This window comes from Talaromyces marneffei, chromosome 1 (assembly GCF_009556855.1).
Source record: "Talaromyces marneffei chromosome 1, complete sequence".
NCBI classification, from domain to species: domain Eukaryota; kingdom Fungi; phylum Ascomycota; class Eurotiomycetes; order Eurotiales; family Trichocomaceae; genus Talaromyces; species Talaromyces marneffei.
In genome coordinates this window covers 2861866-2883601 of record NC_072348.1, presented here as the reverse complement: position 1 = coordinate 2883601, position 21736 = coordinate 2861866, and the positions used below count along the sequence as shown (strand labels likewise).

The following is a 21736-nucleotide window of genomic DNA, read 5'->3' as shown; positions in this document are numbered from 1 at the left end:
TTTGGAATACGTACTATGTTAGATGGACAGGCCTTACCGTATTCTGCAACTCCACAGACCGTCTACGCCCAGTCAACCGCATGTCCCATGGATCTTAAAGCGGGTAACTGTCAACTGGTCGCTCGACTTATGCTGATTGGCAACCCATCGCCCATGCAATCCAATGGCACTGCACTGCTCCTACAGTTAACCTAATGCTACAGTACTGGCAGAACTGGGACGGTAAAGTTCTTGCACGCCATGGATGCGCAGCGAGGCTGTCCCAGCAGGTGCCAGCTAACTGACAGCTGCCCGCCCCGCTGTTGCCTTTCGTTGCCTTGGGGTACTCTACGTTACCTCTTGACGCTGTGATTGCCCGTAGCTCGTAAGGGTCTCCACTACCACTGGGTTCTTTAGGACCCTTGTACTCCGTGCTATCTCTAGATCTGCTCACTTGCATACCCCGTCTTCTGGTTCTGGCCGCGCTGCCCCTCTTCAGTCTACAGAGTATATCTACTATCCGAGCGCTCCATTCCCACTTTCGACATACTAGTAGTACATGCTGCCCGCCGTAAGATTTTGGTCTTCTGATTATATTTATATATCTACCTTATGATCTCCATACTCACTATATTTGTCTGTTCTTAGCAGTGAATCTCTCTCATCTATTCCAGATTACAACACCATGGGGTCACTAGGAGATCTAGACCTCGATGCCAGTCCTGTGCAGCGGTCTAAAGAAGAAAACCAAGAACGGTAGGACACAACGTTTTTCTCTTCTTTGAAGATCCAGCGATACTAATTATCACAGTGCATTCGTGGCCGCCTCTCGGCGCAAAGATCGCAGTCTTGATGCACGGCTCGAATCGGCGAACCGAGCCTCTATGCTCCACAAGAAGCGTACCGGCAAGGCTCTCCATATCACCAAGGAGATTGTTGAGAAAGAAGCCATGTACGAGGAAGTAGATGAGCGTTATCAAGAGAAACGTCTCACCCTCCTCAAAGCCCACACCACTCAATTGGAAGCTCAATTCCATCGTCACCTCATGGCTACTATGGCCATGAGCAGACAACAGCAGCAACAAGCTCGCGTCTCTCCCACAGGTGGCATTCAAAAGATGCGCAACCCCTCAGTGGGCTCAGCGGTTAACTATTTTGAAAATAACCATAAAGTGCAAATTCAGCCCGAGGCTCCTATCTCACCTACTGCAAGCTCATCTACTGCACCACGCACGACAAGCCCTGGGTTGGATATGTATGCTGCTCCTTCCTCGTCATCGTCTGACTCATCGTCATTCGCACAGACACCATCTACAGGTTGTTATGCGTCGACACCCTTGACATGTCCTCAATACATTGATACAGGCTTGATGTCACCATCCGTGAGCCCAAGAAACAGCACGTATCAGCAGCAGTGCATGAATCCGATGCAATCTTTGCATATGAGGTCTACCTCTATGGCCCAAGGCGCCACTCCAGGTACAGTTCCCTATACCCGACAGCGGTTCGCCTCCTATCCAGATGTATTCGCACTTCAAGCACCACAAATGGTTACACCAATCCAGACTATTGCAAATATCAACTTCCGAGCAAGCTCTGAGCCATCTAGCGAACTTTCAGCCACTCCAGCACCAATTGGTCCCGTCATGACGACCATGCAGGAAAAAAATGGTCTTTTACCCAGCCCTGCTCTATCACCACCATCACTGACTACCGATTCTTCACAAAAGAATAGCTGTAGCGACAACACACAGTTCTCATCACAAGTTTCACCACCCGTGCAGGTCCAATTCAATGATGCAGATCTATTCAAGCAACAGCCGTTGCTGGGAGCACCGGAAAACCCAGATCCGGACTACAATGAATTCCTGAACTTTGCAACTAACATGGAAGACCAATGGCAATATCCCATGGTCAACGCTCCCTTCGAGGACTTTATGAACCTGGAGACTCTGGACTGTGATATGTCTCATTCTGGACTGTACAGGTAGTCTATCTCTGTAGGATATTTCTTTCCGTTATGCTTCTATGTCTTATTACAATATGAGAAATGTTCCAGAATCTCGCTTTCCGATGCCTACATTACCTCTTTTTGTCCTTTGGAAGACCATCTCGACGATTTGACTTTGGATCAAATACCTTTTGTGGCACTTGCTTATTGATTTATTAACTGTTACTGGGCGAGGTTGTTATTCCAACATGTCATAATTTACTACTTATTCCTATCGTTTGGGTTTGCGGGAATTTTTTTTTTGTTTATTTTTCGAACCTTGTTAACACTATGTCCTTTCTTCTGGAAACTTTGCTGTGTATTCTTCAATGTTCTACCCTTGTACATTTCTTTTCTTTTTTTTTTTTTTTTTTTTTTTTTTTTGAGTCGATCTGAATGTAAATATGGGAGGGGTCGAGAAAATTTGAGAAACCTTAACTCTATTGCAGCTTCATCCTACCATTATGCCTAGAGTGCCTGTGTAACAACCAATGTAACACTGATATGAAGGTTCATCCGAGAGTGTACATACATAGCATAGTTAGTTAACTCTCTTTCATATCGAAATACCCACGGGACGATTGCGTGACTTTCGGGATACACTTCTTTCCTCTTCATTCTCTCTCGCTCTTAGTAATAAAAAATGTAACAAGAATACTAAATGAATATGGCAGGTGGTATCTAGAGGAATTACGTAGTAGGCTATAACTTAGTTACTGGACTGCAAGTATCCCAGACGGGAAGGGAATAGGACAAAACTGTCAGTCAGACAACGTAGGTAAAAACGGGTAGCAAGAGGAATGATGTAACATGAGGCAAATATTATTCAATTTTGTTCTTCTATCAATTGGTCAATTTTGTATTTTCCTTTATTGGTGTTACGTCCTACCGGAAATAGTAGTCGACAAGCTGGTGTAGGTAGGTAGTCGCCGTTCTGAATCTTGGGGGGGGGGGGGGGGGGCGTGTGTGGATTGAGGCTTTGTACAAACCCGCGATTAGTTTGATTGCATTAGTATTAGTTAACTACTATGGGGGCTCATTGCCTGAGGCACCCTCCCCTCCTTCACATTTTCTTTACATTTTACACCGAAGGGAATAAAATGACTTTTTTCTGATTCCAATCGAGATAGAAAAAGAACTAGTGTTATGACTTTCCCCATCTGAAAAACGTTCGATGCTTGGAATGTTTGTCAAACGTCAAGAGCGCTAAAGTGGAGCGATTTGATCTGATTGAACGTCAAAATTATTAATAATATGCAGCCCTAAGAATCGGGGTGGGCGATCCATCCATCGTCTCCACTTTTTTTCCTCTGCTATGACGATCAAAAGTGGATGAGCATTCTCCTACTTTGTATACAATCCTTACATAGTATTTACCTAACAGGAAAAAAATATCATCGTTAAGATGGAGGGGGAAAATTGAACACCGAGACCTACTCTGAAGCGGTTGTGAGGGGGTCTAAATTCTGAGAGAGCCATGGAAGGCTTTTCTACTACCTACCATAGGATTTTTTTGTTTTTGGTTTTCTATCGTTGAGTTCTGGTCATAGTATGTAATTAGGTTGGAACAGATAGATTCATAGCTAGGCAAACTCACATGACTCGTAAAAACCCCAGAAATGACAAATAAGAGACGAGGTGCCTAGAAATAGACGTGGGCATCCGTCTGGGGAAACAAAACGGTCAAGGCTTAGTGAAACCTACTAAACTTGATACAGATGCCTGTCCCAAAGACCTCATCTCTATCTAGAAATTTACGTACGTACTTACGTACCAAAAATTCCCCTCAAGGATCTCATTGGTAGTCAATCAGTGAATTTTCAGCAAAGGACACACAAAAAAAGCGCATACTATGAGTACTATACACACTCTCGTTTTGAAACCAAGCGAATCAGATCATATAGATGTTGCGTGATTGCGGAATCAATAACCATCGGCACAAAAATAATTTGAAGCTGAGTTTTTGTTGTTCTGTTGGATATTTCTGGGTTTTTGGCTTGTCTTTGCTTGGCAGATAAGAATGAAAAGAAGAAGATGCGAGGTTGGGATACCGGAGAATTTCTCCAACTAAGCTGTCTCCTGTATCTTCGGTTCATGGTACGTGATATTTCCAGTCTTATCCTTGTATTATGATTGGATGAAATCGAAATTAGTACGGCCTTGGATTCTTGGAAAGATTGTATTTGAAATTGTTCTCATGACTCGGTGTCGCCAAGATACATCCAAGTAATTTCTGGATTGCATGACTAAGTCTGGTCTGCCAATCAACGAGATTCTCGTTACCGATGCGAACAGGCATAAACGAAGAAAAATGTTCTGAAAGTAAGAAACCATTCATATGACGCTCATGTTTATCATAGCAAAAGAATACGTAAATCATCAAACCGCCCCCCCTACTGAAGAAGAGGCGGCTAGGCAACTCCTCCTCTGAAAATCTCACGGGCAACGTCTCCACTTCTACGCATATTCAGACTCGAGCTACTGCTTCGTCGACGGCGATTGCGTGTTTCAGTAGGGTCGTTCGGGTTCAGGCCACTAATCGTTGCATAGCAGAACAGGATGTCGGTTAGACTGACGACTCCAACTAATCGGCCAGACAGTCTTGTCCCTGGTAGCGCGGAGGCTGGTATTGCTGGTGATGGTGCTAGACCTGGAGCTGGACTTTGATATGCTTGGGGTGGAATGGGGTGGTGAGGGTAGGTATAATTGGGGGGTGGCGCAGGGCTGCTGCCATTGCCATGATTTGAGGCTGGCGACTGGCTATTTACTGAAGGCGGAGTCGAAGCGACCGGAGCTGGTGTTGGTGGTCCAGATGATGATGGCGATTGAGGATCGGTCATCCACAGACTGTAGCAGTTAGTAGGGTGATTTGACGACAGGAGCTTGGAAAGACTAACCGATGCGACTTGGTAGCAACCATTTTAGCCACTGTATGAGCCAGGGTCGATGTTGGAGTAACGTAGAACACAGGAAAAGAGTCCTTGCCTTCTACCAAGCCACGAGTCGAGAGAATGACAGAGATGAAATGAATGCAAGTGTTGTGTAAAAGAGGGAGAGCAGTTGATTTTGTCAGTAGCTGTGGTTGTCAGCATGCATCACCGTCAATGCCAATTAAAGACAGAAACATACCTTAACATCCACAGTGGAAATATTACCAACAACGTTGGAATGATTGTCCACTATAGCCAACGAGGAAATACCCTCATCGTTCATGAGTCGCAAAGCGTGATATAGTGGTTTGTCACCGCTGTATGTTGTTAGATAGATTTCATACACTTTGACAAGAGCAACTCACTTGATACTGATCACCTGCTGAGACCCCAATCGCAGGTCTTTCAGATGCTGCGGATAGAGCTGGTCGATAATCGGAAAACTTCGCCCATTCTCCCACAAGAACTTTACCAGCCTAGATTGACTGACGATTCCGACGACTTCGTCACTATCTTCCTTCAACACGACAATTCGATGCACTCCGCCGCCGAATTTCTCAACCGCGGTCATCAAATTCGCCGATTGTGGTAATGTTGTTAAAGGCTCCCTTGGAACAAGATCTCTAATATCCTTAAGAGGTATCTTGCTTCCTTCTCGGGCCTTTTGAGCGACTTCTTGAAAGGAGGTGAGTTGCGACTCGGTGGGTTTTGCCAGTCCAACCACCAACAGTAAGTATGCATTCAAGTCATTGTAACCAAATGTTCCAACAGCGGATTTGTCGTCGACAGTTTCGCGAACGAGGAGGACCGTAGTATCGTTATCAATTAATTTCTGCATACATTATCAGTCATCCGACTCGTATATCACTGATGGTGCTGGGGGAAAAAATTCACATTGGTAGCTTCCTCAATCCCCGTATCCACCTCCACAAACCGCAAATCTGCCGGTTTGACAAGCTCCCCAATTGAAATATGTCGCCAGTCCCGACCCAAAAAAGCGGGATCTGCAGGATTACGTGCTGGCGGGTTATCAATCAAGCCTTGAATTGCAGCTTGAGTCAACGACGGCTGTCGGCGGTTGCGCGGGGATTGCGGGGTATTTCGAAGGCTGTCGCCGAAGCTCTGTCGATGGGAGGTGTTGGGAGATGCTGAGATGTGAGGAGGTCGCATTGGGGGTTGCTGTTGCCGTGTGGTAGTGGCATTGGATGATCGAGAGTCGGTGCTGGTTCGTGGCGAAGAAATAGAAGACTCGGTTGATGAGGGAGGATCCTGCCCCGCGTGAGAAGGCTGGTCCGCCATCTCGAGTCGTACGTCAGCAGGAGGGATACTTTGCGTTGAGGACTGTCCTGGGAGATTCGTTGAAGATGCTGAATGTACTTCCATTGACCAAACGACGCGAGATGTTGTTTTGATTGTTATGAGTGAGTGTGCCTGGAGTTGTGTCACTGTCACCGCCACAATCCTTATCATCGTAGCACTGCGGGTCTTCCCGCTAGCTTCAGAAGTATCCTTGGTAAGCACTCCGGCCTCGTATTTTTTAATCTTTTCAATTAATAGCTACAGCTAATTTTCTATAAGAAATCAGCCAGCATGCCCGACAGATCCTTACCGCGCTGTTTCATGACCGGCTTTCTTGTCTTCTTCGGGGCTCCCCCGTCGTTCTCCGACGGCACTGCATCGACCAAACTACGCTTGTTTCCCCGATGAGTATATTTGCGGCGCATTATAATAATATCACGATCGCGCAACTTATCATGTCTCTGCCCAACAGAGAATTCAAGGACTGGTATATCGCTTGGCAAGGAGGCAGGCATTTGACCATCCGGATGGTCACGCCACTTGGTCTCTCCACCAAGATTTTTCGAAGAAGCGAGAGAAGAGAACTGGAAAATTGTTTGGTCAGAGATATTCTCAACGACGACCCAACCTTGTGACCTGGCTGTGTCGATGGCAGATTTCTGCGTCATCCGATCACATGTTGCCAACACACAGTACTCCAACGACGGAAGATTAGACAGGTAACAAAAAGAATGTTCAGTGAGGTCTCGTTGATGGTACAGTCTCAAAACCCGAAGGTGCTTGAAGGCACCTGATGTTTCGGCGAGCTCACTCCATGTCCTTAAAATACGGTCGTTGAGCAACATTGCTTCCTGATCCTGCAGTTCCGGCGTATTCCGCCCTGATATAGAAGTATTCACCTCCAACGAAATAAGGTTAGTCACATGTGCCACTTCGACAAGCTCTGGCACTCGAGCAAACTCGGTCCAAATGTTCAGCTTAGTAGCCCAACTATCATTCGAGCTCTTGATCAGATTGATGTAGCCGCTCAGAGAATATCGAGGGCTTCCAACCCACGACTCACAATGTTGCGACAGACGTCGAAACTCAACAGGATAAGCAGCGCAGAATATTTTCCACATATACAAAGTTCGCTTGCCACTGCATGTCGATGTTACTTTTTCGCCAGCAATAATAAAATCGCCAATCTTACCTTCGAGTCAGATACTGCCAAAGCTCCTCGGCGATCGGCCAGGGAATATGACGGAAATGGCTCTGGTCCAGATTTCGTTGATCGCTCAATATCTTCTTTGTGGCTAAGTGTTTCAGCGTTGATACGCCAAACGCGTTTGGTGCCTCGTAATCCACGTCTAGGAATGGTGATTCAGTCTCCCATGCGATGCCCTTGTTGACAAGACCAGTCATTATTGTGTTTTAGGATATTCCTGCCCCACCGGCTGCTTCGAATTCTTCAATCTGCGTCTCCGGAGACATTGGCTTTCTAGTACTCTGTAAGGAATTGTGTGTGAGTATGTGTGTGGTATTATCAAAAATGACTTGATATTTGGCCCATTCTTGGAAAATGGGGGGGGGGGCGTGCGTGATAGTCCAGCTTGATTGTTTGTGAAATTCCTGAAAAAGTCGGTGACAACACGTGATGAGCCCTAACCCTACTTGATATATCACATCCTGGCGATGACTTTGGGTATATCTTATTCTATTTTTCTAAACAGCCCAATCCATAGGACATTTATGTGGCAATATACTGTGTTTCTTAGCAGCTATGGTGACATTTTAGTCCAAGGGTAAAGACATCCTTGCGAAAGGAAGCGCATTGCTAATGCCGTGCATGCGTAGGTCGCAAAGAAACGATAGATGAGTTTCTTTATTGGTCATTCTAGATTTATCCTTATATGTTTTCCTTCTCATCGAGGCTGAAGAAGTTTCAAATATGAGGAGTATAGGTATTCCAGGGTATGACTGTAGTCATCGCTGTCGGACAATCTGGACGAAAATAGCTTCTTTGACACACCTACCTCAAATCTCGAAACATCTTCGGGGAAGCTTTCTAGCACCCTGGACGTTCACCCGGGATAAAGAAGTATCATCATCTCCGCTACAACAAGGAAAAGGGATGATTGGTGGCACGTTGCTTTTACTCACGATATATGGATATTGTCAAAGACTTCTTCATAAATGTAATATACTCCGCGCCCGCTCCTGGGTTACGGTATGGCAGCATTGCACTCTTTCACAGCTTTGCAATACCACCCGAGGTCGTCAAGTGCTTTCCCTTGGTGTTAACATATTTATACCCTCTGACTATCCGCTACCTGCTCAACAGTCAATCTCCAGCTCCGATGTTGACGGAAGCTGATACAGTTAAGAAACTACCTCGGCTTACCACCCTGACTTCGTCAAGAACATGGATAGGGTCGACCAAGAATTTTTCTATGAAGGAATCAAGTTCCTTGGACAAAGGAATAAATTGGCTTGACAGGGAAATTTTGCCCTCACCGCTGCTGATAAGAAAACCGTCAGCGGATTACAGACCAGGATCTGTGAGAGGACGAAAGGCCAGAGATGAAAACCATCAACAAGTAAGTTCCACTCAACCCCTTGGAGATATGTCTTGTTATTGACAGTGAACTGGAAATGGAGAAAAGTGTAGCAATGTCTGAGTCTCCTGCTCACTCTTACTCCAAGTTTGATACGAAGGAACATATCCGATGTAAGAAGACTTCGGTGGGATCAAGTTTACAACTGCGGCATAAAGCGACCATAACCAGTTTTCCATTTGACCCTCCGTTTGGGTTTCAGTTAACAAATCCATCTTCGGAGAACAAAGTTGAGGATAAGGAAGAAGCTGAGCCGATTTCTCCTTCTTCAGTGTATGCAGATCAAAGTTTTTCAAGTACATCCAACGTTTGTGAGAGCGTACATGAAAACCAGCACTGGCACCAACACCAGAACCAGCTTCAGCCTCAGTGCTTCAGCCCGACGACATCGGCTGACAGCAGTGACCACAATATACATGAATACTCATTCTACACAAATGAAGTATCTAACCTAAAATTTCAGGTAATCGAATTGGAATACATTAACGCAAGCTTGGAGAACAAAGTCCGCAAATATCGAGACGAAATCCGACTCTTCAAACAAGACATAAAAGGGTATAAACTCGATGGAAGACAATTAGCAGAGCTCCTCATGGAGAAAGAGGACGAAATTGAGACTCTGCATAAGAAAATCACACAGCTTCTTAACCAGGATTGTTTGCCCTCCCCGCCGCGTTCGACACCGAGCTCGACACCGAGCTCGATGAATGGTGGCAGTTATAACCGATATGGACATATAACCGATGTATCGATAAAACAATATGACTTTGTACGTAATGAGAGCGGCCGGAATCATGGTCATGTGGCAGAGCAGATTGGTCATGCTGAGACGGATAATAAGCCCCAGTGGTGGATGTAATCGTTCTTGAATGGCACATTCATCGGCACCGAGGACAAAGACATAGCAATGTCAGGAAGGAAACAAGCGGTCTATGTCGTCAAAACCTTTTCAAACCAAGCAAAGCGGCCCAAGGAGAATAGTTGGACGGTGAAGAAGTGGCTGATATTGTTTCCCTCCGCAATACTAGCGAAGCGGAAAAGTTGCGGGTATGTTTGTTATTATCCTCATTACGGTGAGGCTCTTGATACTGACGCTGATGGCAATATATGCCATGATGATATGTTGATGTATTTGTTGTCATTTCATACGAATGTTGCTCCATGTCCTCGTCTATTGTATCAAAGGCGCAGTCGCTATACCATCCTTTCCTACATCGCGGACAGTTTTCCGATTCATGGGAGGGCCACTTATGTGTGAAAGAATGTCCGTTCCAGACGGAGAGGTATGGGTTTGGCTTGAAATACTCTGGTTGACTGAGTGTATTCTCATCCGATGATTGTCTCTGCCTGCGAAGACTAGAGGATGGGATGCATGCTTTCGGTAAGGCTGAGAGTGGAACAGAGATGGCCATTTTGTACTTCCTTGTGACGATATTGAGTCGAACTTGTTTATTTCTCTGGTCTAAAATCCAGTAGCGAATGGATCTAGAGATTATTGTTGATGTCACATGCCCGCGTTTTTTATATTCGGGAATCTTCGCCTCCCCTTATGTGTCGTAACCCTAATACAGGGGGGGATTCATCACATTGATTTTCCACAGGATCAGAGGAATGAAAAAACAACCCCTGGTTGGAGAGGAATTCCTTTATCCTTTCTATCCTTTCTAACTCTTTAGAGATAAAAAAAGAAAGTCGTGACAGGGAGGAGTCTGGGAAAGCCAAGGGTTGAGGAAGGAGGTGCCCGCATAATCATGTGAACACAGAAGACGTCTCCTTCCAACCTTCGACCCTCCGACATCACCCAAATCCTACCATCATCATTTTATCGACTCCAGGGTCTGTCTCACACCATAGATCCTGCTTAGAGTACATGTCTGCAAAGTGTGATATGATTTGCTCGGCTCACAGTCTTTAAGGTCTGCGGCATCCAAACATCTACAAACACCCCTGACCCACACGACTGATCGCTCGCCTCTGGGAAGAGCCTCATCTGCTTCCTCATGTGAATGGAAAACCCAAGTATTTGATCTTCTACGTTTATTATTATGGTCATACTGTCATCTGGTCTGGGGAAGCGGAGATATGTATGCCATGAGATATGGCAACGTGCTGTGGCGCAGCTCATGTGATCCTATCATCTCGTGGCATTGTAGCATTTCTGCACGTTTTTGTTAGGCAAGATGGACAAGTGTATTCTTAGCATTCTACCTTACTGATCTGATCAGTTGACTAAGACATGATAATGACTTATTCGCGCATTATAGAAATACAACTGGGTTCGCAAACAAGAAAGTGTGGATGATGGCTCAAAACCCTACTACGCGGTGTTCTCTGATATGGGAACTCAACGTTCCTTGATGAATTAGCAATCGACTGTTTTGGAATCCTGACCTATCTATATTTATTCTCAGCCATGGCAGACATGAAGGCATCTAGTCGGGCATATCTAGCAATCAGGGATCGTCCTCATCCAGCTGGAAGGGAAACGTACCTCCAACGCATTCTAAGATTCGTTGGTCTCCTCACCGAGACGACTACCGTACAACCAATCCAACCTGGGAACCATGTAGTGTGGCTCTTTGATAACATCGCATATCAACCCATACACCGAAATCATCACACACAAGCATGGGAAGCCGAGATAGTGGCGTGTGTCTTTGGTCGAGAGCGCCGTAATGTCGGTCAGTACGTTGCGAGGATAGCTGATTTTGTTGGACTGGACGGAGAGTTTGGAGGGGATATTATGGTTCGACACCGAATAATTCAACGATTGCAGCCATTACTATACGAGGTTGCCCCTGGTCGCACTCTATCAGTTGATATGCCTTTGTATGATGAGGGATCCCGACGGTATCATTTGGGTCCTACGAATGAAAACGGAGTCCTCACACAGAACGTCTCTTTACCACAAAGCCATATAGTAGACAGAAGTGTGGTCACGTCTGTATTGTCTGGGTCAAATAGACAAGTGTGCATGCAAACGAGATTTGCCAGTCCGCATGGGTGGTTATTAATATCCGACATCGACGACTCGATCAAGATCACCCTGACTTCAGAGGCTGTCGGCATTTTGCGAACAACATTTGTGACAGACCCCGAACCCATATTCGGTATGCCCAAACTCTATGATTTTATAGACAAAGAGTTGGATCCGACATGGGTATACCTATCGGCGTCACCGTACAATCTATACAAATTTCTGCGCAGCTTCCTGCACTCGTTCTATCCTCCCGGTACTTTACTGTTACGACAAACTACCTGGAAAGATATTCGAGAGTTTATCAGGTCCTACAATACCGGAACTCGGACATACAAGATGCAGCAAATAGACAAGATTCACAGTTGGCTTCCAGTTCGAAAAGTCATTTGTGTCGGGGATTCAACTCAGAGTGACCCAGAGGTATATGCGGAGATGTATAGGAAGCACAGAAGTTGGATTAAAGCTATATTCATCCGCAAAGTGACTGATATACCGCATATGGCCAAGAAAAATTCATCGAGGAGATTTCAGAGAGCGTTTGAAGGTGTTCCGCATGATGTTTGGAGGATATTTGAGCATCCGAGTGAATTGTATGAGCCTGTTGCGAGACTTGGCTTTGAGATGTCGACTGTCCAGACGAAGAATTGACAAATTTATTTGCCATTTTCTTGTTGTTTTCATTTTCTAATACTGCACCGGAGTTCATTTCCGATATGATATAGAACGCTACGAAGCCCAAATGTCCGCCAGGCAGCGGTACACAACAAACCCGGGCGATTTCCTGTATTTCTGATCGCATTGTCTATTTTCCATGCATGACATTGCCTCGTCTATCTATTTATGCCTTCATTTTGAAGAATTCGATATCTTTATTGTACAGTAGTGGCAAGACGCCAGCATCATCTAAACGTCAGGCAGGACGTAAGTGGGGAGTTGCCCTAACTCTGCCTGACAGCAACATCTCCAAGTGATCTCAAATATACACAAACATTATCAAATGTGAGATTTCAACTAAAATAGCAACAGCTTTAAAGGACACAAGGCAATCGGAGGAATTGCAAATAACCAGACAGACACCATTCCGAGAGAACGAGCAGCATACACCACTCTACCCAGAGCACATCATAAACCAGAGACAAGGTTGAGAATGACGTCCAACACAATGAGTGAACAAACACAAGTGCCCAAATACATGCAAGCCCTCCATCTCCCATCCTCATTCACCAACAAAGCCACGCCCGGCGGCCCATCATCCCTACAATACGAAACCGAGCGTCCGGTTCCCAAACCCGGTCCAAACGAATATCTCATCAAAGTCCGGACCGCCTGCGTCTCAATCGATGAGCTCGAGCAGACACGCACCACGCCTCTCGGTCAAGAAGGGAATGTGAGGGATAGCGCCATGTTCCTCGAAAGACCAACATCAGACGGTATCGACAAAATTCACGGCCTCATTCCCGGCCGCGAATTCTGCGGCGAAGTCATCAGCACCCCGCGCGAGGACTATGCAAGCTCAAAGGGACCGGCATTCAAGGTCGGCGATGAAGTAATCGGTGTTCTTGGCAATGTCGAGGGTCGTGATGGCGCAGCAGCAGATTATACGCTCGCCACGGAGAACGAATTTGCATACAAACCAACCAATTTGTCTGCGGCAGAGGCAGTTACGATCTCGCATGCGGCTTTGATTGCATGGCAGGGTTTGTTCGGGTACGCGACACTAGACCCGGATGATGGGCCCTGTAATAGGCCTGCTGATGGACCGCTGAGGGTCCTGGTGACGAATGCCGCGCAGTCGGATGTAGGGCGGTATGTGATGCTGTTGCTGAAATGCCAGGCTATGTTTCCACATCATGTTTTGGGTCTTATGGGTGGTGCTGGGTTAGGGGAGATGCAAAGGGCTGTTTGGGTTGCTGCTACAGGTGCGAAGGATGAGCATGAATACCTCTTCAAAGAGTTGGGAGCGGATGAGGTTACGACCTCGACGGATATAGCGGCTGCGTTTCGCGAGAAAGGTTGGAAACCGGTTGATATTGTATTTGATTGTATAGGTGCTGGAGGCGCGTTGTTTCGGGAAGCTCATTCCCCGGTCGTGGTTAAGGATCATGGGCACATCTTGACGCCGCGACGGCCGCAGTCGGGACACCCTGAAAAACCGTCTGAAAGGGATGAACGCACGGAAGTCATGACAAGGAATTTGACTAGCGAAGCTATTGACGTGAGGCCCAATGCGCAACAACTTGCTAAGATTGTGCAGTTGGTTGAAAAGGGGGTGTTGAAGCCTGATGTGTCGTACCAGGTGGAGGATCTGTTGCATGGACAGCAGGCGCTAGTTTATGCTGAGAAGGCCGGGGAGGAGAAGGTTGTGTTGCGAGTTGATCCAGCTGGTAGTCAGTTTTGATTTGATCTCAGAAAAGGAGTGAAGAAAAAGTGTCATCTTATTATAATGGAAATCAATATGAACTACTCCGACAACAATATGAGCAAAATACATGTCCATCGAAGAAGAGGGAAAAAAAGTAGACTTGTCCTTGACTCGCAGGTCAGCAATGAGCTGCGTCTTGCGGGATTGATATCTGTCGCGAACGGCCGAGAGAAATGAACTGCCCAAGAATAAAAAAGGAACGGGCAAGAAGATTCGAGCAATGCTTTTTCCCTTGAAAATCCACACCTAGCAACAACAATGAAGAGAAATCCTCAAATGACGGGTAATGTTCTAAACCGCCTGCTGGAGAAAAGGAAACGCAACCAAATAGACGTAATGCCAGGAGAGTATTGAAGCAAGCATGTCCGTATGTGACCCGAGGGAGATGAGGCGTAGTATATAGAAAAGAAAGGAAGGTAGGAAAAAGATGGCGTTGGTAGGCAAATTACAGGAGGGAGTCGAGTCGTGTAAACACGCTTAAGCATGCAGCAACAATCTGTAATAGTGTTAGCAAAGTTATCCAATAGAGAAGGGGGAGAAGACGGCCTACCTCTAGCTGCAACTCTCGGTCTTTAGCTTTATTAACCTCATCATTGATTGCCTGTGCCAGGTTCGCGCCGATACCCAGACCAGCGCCGCCGGACTTGCGAGCAAAAGGCCATTGCGAGTATTCAGCAAGCAGCTCATCAACTTGAGCAAAAGCTCTTTCCCTAGCTTCGTGGCTCATAGTAACCAATGCGTTCTCGAGCACATTAGCCGCATACGCGGCGCACACCATGCTTATAGTTCGTAGGAAACGGAATTCAACATCTTCAGGGAGCCACTGGTTGGGCGAGAGGATAATAGTGCGACTGCTGCAAACATTGCGAACGCGTTTATAAAGTTCATCTTTTGCGCCGGAGTCGGCGACGGGATGGGTAGCCATATCGAAAAGGAGGAAGTTGCGCTTTTCGGTGCGAAGGACACCTTTGTCCACGAGGCCTTTCATGATTCGTTCGCGGACTTGTTTCAATTGGTAGCCGATTTTCATCAGGTTCCAAGTTTCACCTAAAGCAGATCAGTAGGGGTTATCGCGCTTCAGACTAAGAGGGAACAAACCGCTCATAAGATCAATCCAGGTGCTCACGCTCATCTTCTCACTCGATTTCATCATCTTGAGTGCCTCGTCCAGCAAGACCTCGCCAGTGAGTGTGTCGTCAATCACCTCAATTACTCGGTCTGCAAGAGGGAATCTCCTGCGAGCAGGGTCTTTTTGCATGCTTATTCGGCCGCGGAAAGCGAGTTCGATAACGATGCAACCGCGTAGAGCGTAGGAAATATTCTCGTTCCAAAACGATAGATGGCCCTGCAAAACAAATTAAAATAAGCTCTTCTCTCGTTATTTATCAGTCTCTGGGTAGGGGTACCTGTTTATCTTTAAGTCCCAACAGCACTACCTCATCCATCAAAGTCAACTTGGGCATCTTTGTCCGCTCCTCATTTTCGCTAATGTCTCGTGGATCGAATGCGATTTTGTGGCCATTCTCGCTGTCGGTATAGGACGTCTCTGGGGTACGGGCATCGAGAGCTGTTCTGTTGTTGGGTACGGGTGATGACACTCGACTGCTTCCCTCGTTGTCTTCTCCGACTCGACCGCCTCGTCGGCGTGTCAGTCCGCCGGCTGAGGCCATGTGTAGATAACTGGTTGTTTAAGAAGTGGATGCTGTCGAAGAAAAGTAAAAGCGACGACCGAAGTCCAATCACGAGTCGATGTGAATTAACAAGGCGTAGCAATGTAGCAATTGTAAACGTTCGATGCGCGACGCTGAGGGGGTTCAGGATGCTCCGCAGATAATCGCGCACGAGAACAACTTAAGGAGAAGCGGAGCTGAGCCCGGGAAGGAAAACAAGCACAAACAACCAATCCAGAGAGAGAATCGCGTCGATACTCTCTGGCTTCTTATTGACTCCTTTTGGTGTTGAGGTTGTAAGAGCCGCTAGTGTGAGAAATAATTAAGTTGACTCCTGTCAGATTCCTGAATGAGTGTAGCCTTGGCGGTACGTCTGACACTACGGCGTCACTACAGCCATCGTCCGATAAGCACCATCAGCACTATCAACGATAATTTGAACAGAATTATCCTTAGATAAATCATTTTACAAGCATGTCAATGCTAAATATGATTCGATTGCATGTTGGCTTTCAATTTCTTTTCCTCGTGGAATATGGCCCGTAGACCAAGCTATCACAAACCATGTAAGGTGAACCTGTGAAGTTGTTGCTCAGGTACAGCCATGTCTTACCTGGTCGAGACGTATGTATTCTTTTCTTCTCAGGCCGAGAAATGTAGTAGGGGAGGAGCGACTTGCTAGAAAACGAAAAAAGTTTGTTTTATAAAGATGGGTCTGACAGATGATATACAGGGGTACAAAGTACCAAGAACCACGAGTAGATTAAGTGCACAAGAGAACGCCAACAACAGAGGCGCTCATTATCTAAACGATTCTCAAATGACACACCAAATTCCATGCAGCGAAGTCCGTCCGTCGTCTATGGCCGTTTAATGGGCTAGCGAGATGTTAGTCAATGGGTTGATTCGGGACGTCAAGGAAGAAAACATACCATCAGGCTGGGAGAGGATGTAGCTAACGGCTTGTTCGACTGGAGAAAGTTAGTGTATGTCGGGCGGTACTTGTAGACGGATATAACGTACCACTGTGGATGGCATCAGCGTCCTTGTCGGGGATCTCAATGCTGAATTCCTATTGATTGTCAGTAAGCTGCCATTGATTCCCCAATATATTAAAAGAGGATGCTTACCTCCTCAACGGCCATCACAACCTCGACAACATCAAGGCTGTCCAAGCCCAAATCATTTGTGAAGTGAGAAGCTCCGTTAATCTGTTTATGCCAAGTTAGACCACCCGAATTATCGTCGCGGCATCTCCCGCTAAGTTATCTCGGGATTGGAAGAAAGACGAACCTTGCTGGCGTCGGAAACCTATTTCACACGAATAGATTAGTTTCGTTGTTGTAGCCAAATCGGAAAGGCTGTACACACCTTATCAAAGTTCTTCAACAAGTTCACTATACGGCCCTCAACCTCATCCTTGGAAAGAGCAGCGGGAGCAGAGTAGAAACGAGGAGTTTGAGTATTGAAGACAGGAACGAATTGAGAAGGGCGAACAGCAGGAGTGATCTGAATGCGAGGAGCAGCAGCCCGAACGGTGCGAGGAACGGAAGCTCTCAACGAGCGCACAATAGCGGAGCGGAACATGGTGATAAATTAAAGCGAAGCGCTTATTGAAATATAAAAGAGCTCTTAGCTTTTAGCTTAGTATGCAACGAGGCAGCGTTGGGAGGGAATTGGCAATTGATAGAAGGTGACGCGGAAAAGAGATGAGGTTTTGATGTTCTGAAGTTCGACTTCCCTTCCTCTCCGGCGTTTTCCACTCGGCAGAACCCCGACCAATCAGCAGCCGCACGAAAGGAATGACCTAAGCCAATTTGCTCAGGCTGGGCAACTGCCCGTCTTCAACCTCAAGACCTCCCTCTGTCCAAGAATCTCGCCTCTTCTCTCCTCCTTCACCTTCTCCAACAACCACCTTCACAATGGCCTCGCCGCAATCAATTGCGAGGCTCGTTGCTTCTCGCCGGCCTTTTGTCGCCGTGCCTTCGACTACTCTCCGAGCTCTCGCCGCCGCAAACTTCTCGTCTTCTGCATACCACGCAGCTACACCCTCTGGTCCTCCCCCCTCGGGCTTCAGACTGCCTCCTCCCAAGCGATGGGATCAGGACGGTGAGTCGTCCTTGGACAAGGCGACCAAGTACTTCCTCATGGCCGAGTTGTTCCGCGGCATGTACGTCGTGTTAGAGCAGTTCTTCCGACCACCGTGAGTTCCTCTTAGGACAGTAGCCATTCCTCAAATGAATGCTATTATCCTTGAACTATGCATGGGCCAACATGGCTAACATTGGCAAGTTACACGATCTTCTACCCCTTCGAAAAAGGTCCCATCTCCCCCCGATTCCGCGGTGAACACGCCCTCCGTCGCTACCCCTCTGGCGAAGAGCGCTGCATCGCCTGCAAACTCTGCGAAGCCATTTGCCCAGCTCAAGCCATCACCATCGAGGCCGAAGAACGTGAAGACGGTAGTCGACGAACAACCAGATATGATATTGATATGACCAAGTGTATCTACTGCGGTTACTGCCAGGAGAGTTGTCCTGTTGATGCTATTGTTGAATGTAAGTTTCCTTTTCCCCATGCGAGTTCTAATGACCAGGTATTGACGATTGATTAGCGCCCAACGCCGAATATGCCACAGAGACTCGAGAGGAATTGCTGTATAACAAGGAGAAACTGCTCGCCAATGGAGACAAATGGGAACCTGAATTGGCTGCCGTCGCTCGTGCTGACGCTCCCTACCGATAGAGGATGATCGGTTGTTGTGAGTCTGGATGACCTGACATGTCACCGCCATCTGATCATGGATCCTGGATCGTGATTGTTGAAATTAATGTATATATCAAATGAACTAAGATGTTTCTATTGACACTCGGGAAGGGGAAAAGCTCGCTATTGGGCATTGAGTGTTATCTGCTCTTCTACTTATTGTTTTTCCTTTGTCGAATTAGAGGACGATTCGTTTTTTCCTTGTCTGCTTCAATAGTGTCAAAAGAAAGTTAGCAAATTTTTTTTCCCATCAGTGTTCTTTCCTAACTGATCGATGATTCAAGGCTGGCATAATCAAGCGACTTGGTGAGTATTATAGGCAGTATGAGATTGAAAGAACCTCATACTTGGATGGTAAGAACTCAATAACCTAGGTATCACATTGGCAGCATTGATATATCAAATGTACTCGAGTGCCGGGCCTGTCTAGCAGAGATGGGGAGAAGAAGAGATAATACAGCGGAAGGGCTCGTTCCTACAAAAATCAAAGCTCTAGACTGGGAGAAATATTCAGATAGATTTCCAATTTTTATTTGATTAATCACTCAAATAGTAAAAAAAAGAAGTATACTATCAGCCCTAACGCCATCCCCCCCAACCCAGCGGGGAGCACTATACAATAGTAGTGTAGACATATTCAAAACGCCGTCCCTCATGATGAAAAGATCAATGACAGGAAGAAAAACATAATATATCACGCTCAAAACTTTTTTGTCATATCAAGTTCGACAAACTTTTTGGTCTTATTTCTTCTTCCCACCACCGCCATTCTTCGCTTTGAAGCTGCCTTCAAACCCAGGCCTGGCTTTCGATTTGCCCTTATTATTTCCGCCGGCCTTCTTGCCACCACCACCACCGCCGCCGGAGCCACGGTCTTCTTTCCTCTTGCGGATATTATCTTCGCGGCGTTGTTGTCTCATTTCTTTACCCTTTGTGACGCCCTCGATACGCTCTTTCCATTCACGCTCAGACTTCTTTTTGGCGGATTCTTTGCGCTTGAGTGCTTTCTTCAAGAGGGACGTATCGTCGCGGACTCGTTCACCGTGAGCACGTTTCTTTGCGTTTAGCCACATGTCCTTTTCTTCGATCTCAGCTCTTTTCTCCTCGTCGAGGCCTGAGAGACGAGTCTTTTTGGCTTCGGCGACTTTGAGCGCAGCGGCGGCATCACGGGGGCCATGTTTAGATTTATCATCAAGCAGTCGTGACAGTGTAGGATCAGCATGTTGCCCATCCGGAAACGCAATTCGTCCGAACGCAAAATTATTGTTTGAATTGGAAGTAAACGATTCAGCAGGCGAGCGAGGAGAAGCAAGCAATGACCCGGATCCACCGGGCGAAAACCGTCGTTGCATTTCCTCATCCCTTTTCTGCTCTTCTTCTTCCTTGGCTTTGCGTCTCAGTTCCTTCTTGTGTTGTTTGCGCTCTTCGGCTTTGCGCCGGCGAGCCTCGATGAGTTCTTGTCTTGTCCGTGCTGGTTTTCCATTGAGACCGTCTGCTCGTCGGGCAGCACGAAGTTCATCGAGGCGTTTTTGGAGTCGTTGGCGGAGTTCGTCTGGTGTGGTCTTGAGTTGTTTGAGGGTGGGTTTGGGGGCCTCGCTAGGTGGAACGATGGAGGAAGTGGAGGAAGTACCGGAGTTGTTGTTTGACATTTCAAAGGTCGAGGAGTTTGGGTTTGATGATGTGGTGGATGATGTTTCTTCTAATGCAGAGTCTTTCGTGTCCAAATCTAGCCCTTCGACTATCTCGAGTTCTTCTTCCTCGGCATCATTGTCTTTTACAGAAGGTTTCTTCTCGGACTTTGCATCCGAAGGAGTTTTTGGTGTAGTCGTAGACGGTTGTTCAGCAGGTTCAGACTGCTCGTCCACATTTTGCTTCTTATCAGATTTGGTTGCTTGCTTAACCTTTTTCTTTTCACGTTGCGCTGCCTTTTTCTCTGCCTTCTTCTCCGCCTTCAACTTTCGTCGCTCTTCGGCCTCTGCGTTCCGATTCGAGCCTTTATTATCCTTCTCTGCAGCAGCATCTATTTGTTTTTGTTTCTTGCTCTTGAGGTCTCCTCGCTTAATTCCCTCCTTGGGTAACTCGGAACCCAACTCGCTCTCAGCAGACTGGCTCTGGTTGTCATCATTATCATCATTCCCTTCCTCCCGTTTCCGTTTCCTTGCATTCTCATCCATGACATCCTTTGCCGACTTGGCCGAGTCCGGGTCTAGCTTTGCCAGTTTGGCGTTTTTGGCTTCTTCCTTTGTCTGTTTCTTGCGCTGCCATTGATCCTATTCAAAGCGATCAAAAATGTGAGTGGTGTTGATCATTGACGACAAAACGCGGCGATAAATAACAGCACTCACACTATTGTCCTCCTCATAGTAATATTTAGCAGGAATCAAAGACATAAGCCCGCTAAAGGCATCGGAGTGGCTTCGAAGCCGTTCCTGGACAAGGCAAGTTAGTCAGTCGCCTGGTGGTGCAAGAAGAAAAAAAGGCGGTCTAAACGCACCTCAATATCCGCCATGGTGGCTCGCTGTCGAAGAGTCAATCAAGATTTTTCTAGCAAGTATGGCTCTTCCAGAAGGTGAATGGAAACTGGAATAACAGTCTCAACATTCGAGAACAATAGGATGGTGAGACAGACGTCTTTTGTCCAGTCTGCATCAACAGTCGAACTCTCAAGAGAAAAAAATTGGTGTGGGTTAGAAATCTTGGCGCGGCCCGGTAGCGCTTATCCTGATGTGGGCTTAGTTTTATTTTACCAAACCAATCATGGCTAAACGGTCTGTCTTATCGCGTGAGGCCGTTTTCGAGGGTGTGTGAACTCGTAACTCAAACTGAGGGTTTCTTTGCTATACAGGAAGCATGAATGGAAGTATTTTGCTGAGAGATGTTTTTGAACAAAGCATTTAGAAGATTAGGAGTGACGAGGGACTCGAACGTTGCCTGACCAATCAAATAGTAGACAGGTAATATGATATCAATTGTATTTCGTAACTGGCCAATCAGAATGCAGTATCAATATGTTGCTCCCAGCGCCAGCAGCACATAACACCATGTTACATTTGTGGTAGGCTGTTAAGAGGCAGAGTAAGGTTTATAGATTATTATTCGGCTA

The 21736-nt window shown here is 46.5% G+C and overlaps 9 protein-coding genes across 9 annotated transcripts; 5 read left to right on the top strand and 4 right to left on the bottom strand.

The window, feature by feature from the left end:
• Positions 1-664: 664 nt before the first annotated feature.
• On the top strand, positions 665-1970 carry EYB26_001086 (uncharacterized protein; the record flags this gene model as incomplete). The annotated part of the gene is made up of 2 exons (XM_054260397.1): positions 665-735; positions 791-1970. 2 exons carry the CDS (start codon positions 665-667, stop codon positions 1968-1970), a joined length of 1251 nt encoding a protein of 416 aa, XP_054116372.1.
• Positions 1971-4380: 2410 nt separating this feature from the next.
• EYB26_001085 (uncharacterized protein) lies at positions 4381-7602 on the bottom strand (the record flags this gene model as incomplete). Its single annotated transcript, XM_054260396.1, has 7 exons — positions 4381-4816; positions 4867-5045; positions 5099-5216; positions 5265-5731; positions 5794-6344; positions 6509-7338; positions 7391-7602. 7 exons carry the CDS (start codon positions 7600-7602, stop codon positions 4381-4383), a joined length of 2793 nt encoding a protein of 930 aa, XP_054116371.1.
• A 1248-nt stretch (positions 7603-8850) lies between these two features.
• Positions 8851-9654, top strand: EYB26_001084 (uncharacterized protein; the record flags this gene model as incomplete). The annotated part of the gene is made up of 1 exon (XM_054260395.1): positions 8851-9654. The coding sequence occupies one exon, from the start codon at positions 8851-8853 to the stop codon at positions 9652-9654; it is 804 nt and encodes a 267-aa protein (XP_054116370.1).
• A 1554-nt stretch (positions 9655-11208) lies between these two features.
• On the top strand, positions 11209-12423 carry EYB26_001083 (uncharacterized protein; the record flags this gene model as incomplete). The annotated part of the gene is made up of 1 exon (XM_054260394.1): positions 11209-12423. The coding sequence occupies one exon, from the start codon at positions 11209-11211 to the stop codon at positions 12421-12423; it is 1215 nt and encodes a 404-aa protein (XP_054116369.1).
• A 514-nt stretch (positions 12424-12937) lies between these two features.
• On the top strand, positions 12938-14173 carry EYB26_001082 (uncharacterized protein; the record flags this gene model as incomplete). Its single annotated transcript, XM_054260393.1, has 1 exon — positions 12938-14173. One exon carries the CDS (start codon positions 12938-12940, stop codon positions 14171-14173), a length of 1236 nt encoding a protein of 411 aa, XP_054116368.1.
• A 469-nt stretch (positions 14174-14642) lies between these two features.
• EYB26_001081 (uncharacterized protein) lies at positions 14643-15867 on the bottom strand (the record flags this gene model as incomplete). The annotated part of the gene is made up of 4 exons (XM_054260392.1): positions 14643-14693; positions 14748-15244; positions 15296-15542; positions 15604-15867. 4 exons carry the CDS (start codon positions 15865-15867, stop codon positions 14643-14645), a joined length of 1059 nt encoding a protein of 352 aa, XP_054116367.1.
• An 870-nt stretch (positions 15868-16737) lies between these two features.
• On the bottom strand, positions 16738-17454 carry EYB26_001080 (uncharacterized protein; the record flags this gene model as incomplete). The annotated part of the gene is made up of 6 exons (XM_054260391.1): positions 16738-16745; positions 16800-16838; positions 16891-16939; positions 16998-17078; positions 17161-17178; positions 17239-17454. 6 exons carry the CDS (start codon positions 17452-17454, stop codon positions 16738-16740), a joined length of 411 nt encoding a protein of 136 aa, XP_054116366.1.
• A 335-nt stretch (positions 17455-17789) lies between these two features.
• Positions 17790-18612, top strand: EYB26_001079 (uncharacterized protein; the record flags this gene model as incomplete). Its single annotated transcript, XM_054260390.1, has 3 exons — positions 17790-18070; positions 18160-18425; positions 18482-18612. The coding sequence occupies 3 exons, from the start codon at positions 17790-17792 to the stop codon at positions 18610-18612; spliced, it is 678 nt and encodes a 225-aa protein (XP_054116365.1).
• A 764-nt stretch (positions 18613-19376) lies between these two features.
• On the bottom strand, positions 19377-21142 carry EYB26_001078 (uncharacterized protein; the record flags this gene model as incomplete). The annotated part of the gene is made up of 3 exons (XM_054260389.1): positions 19377-20903; positions 20979-21062; positions 21128-21142. The coding sequence occupies 3 exons, from the start codon at positions 21140-21142 to the stop codon at positions 19377-19379; spliced, it is 1626 nt and encodes a 541-aa protein (XP_054116364.1).
• Between the last annotated feature and the right edge of the window lie 594 nt (positions 21143-21736).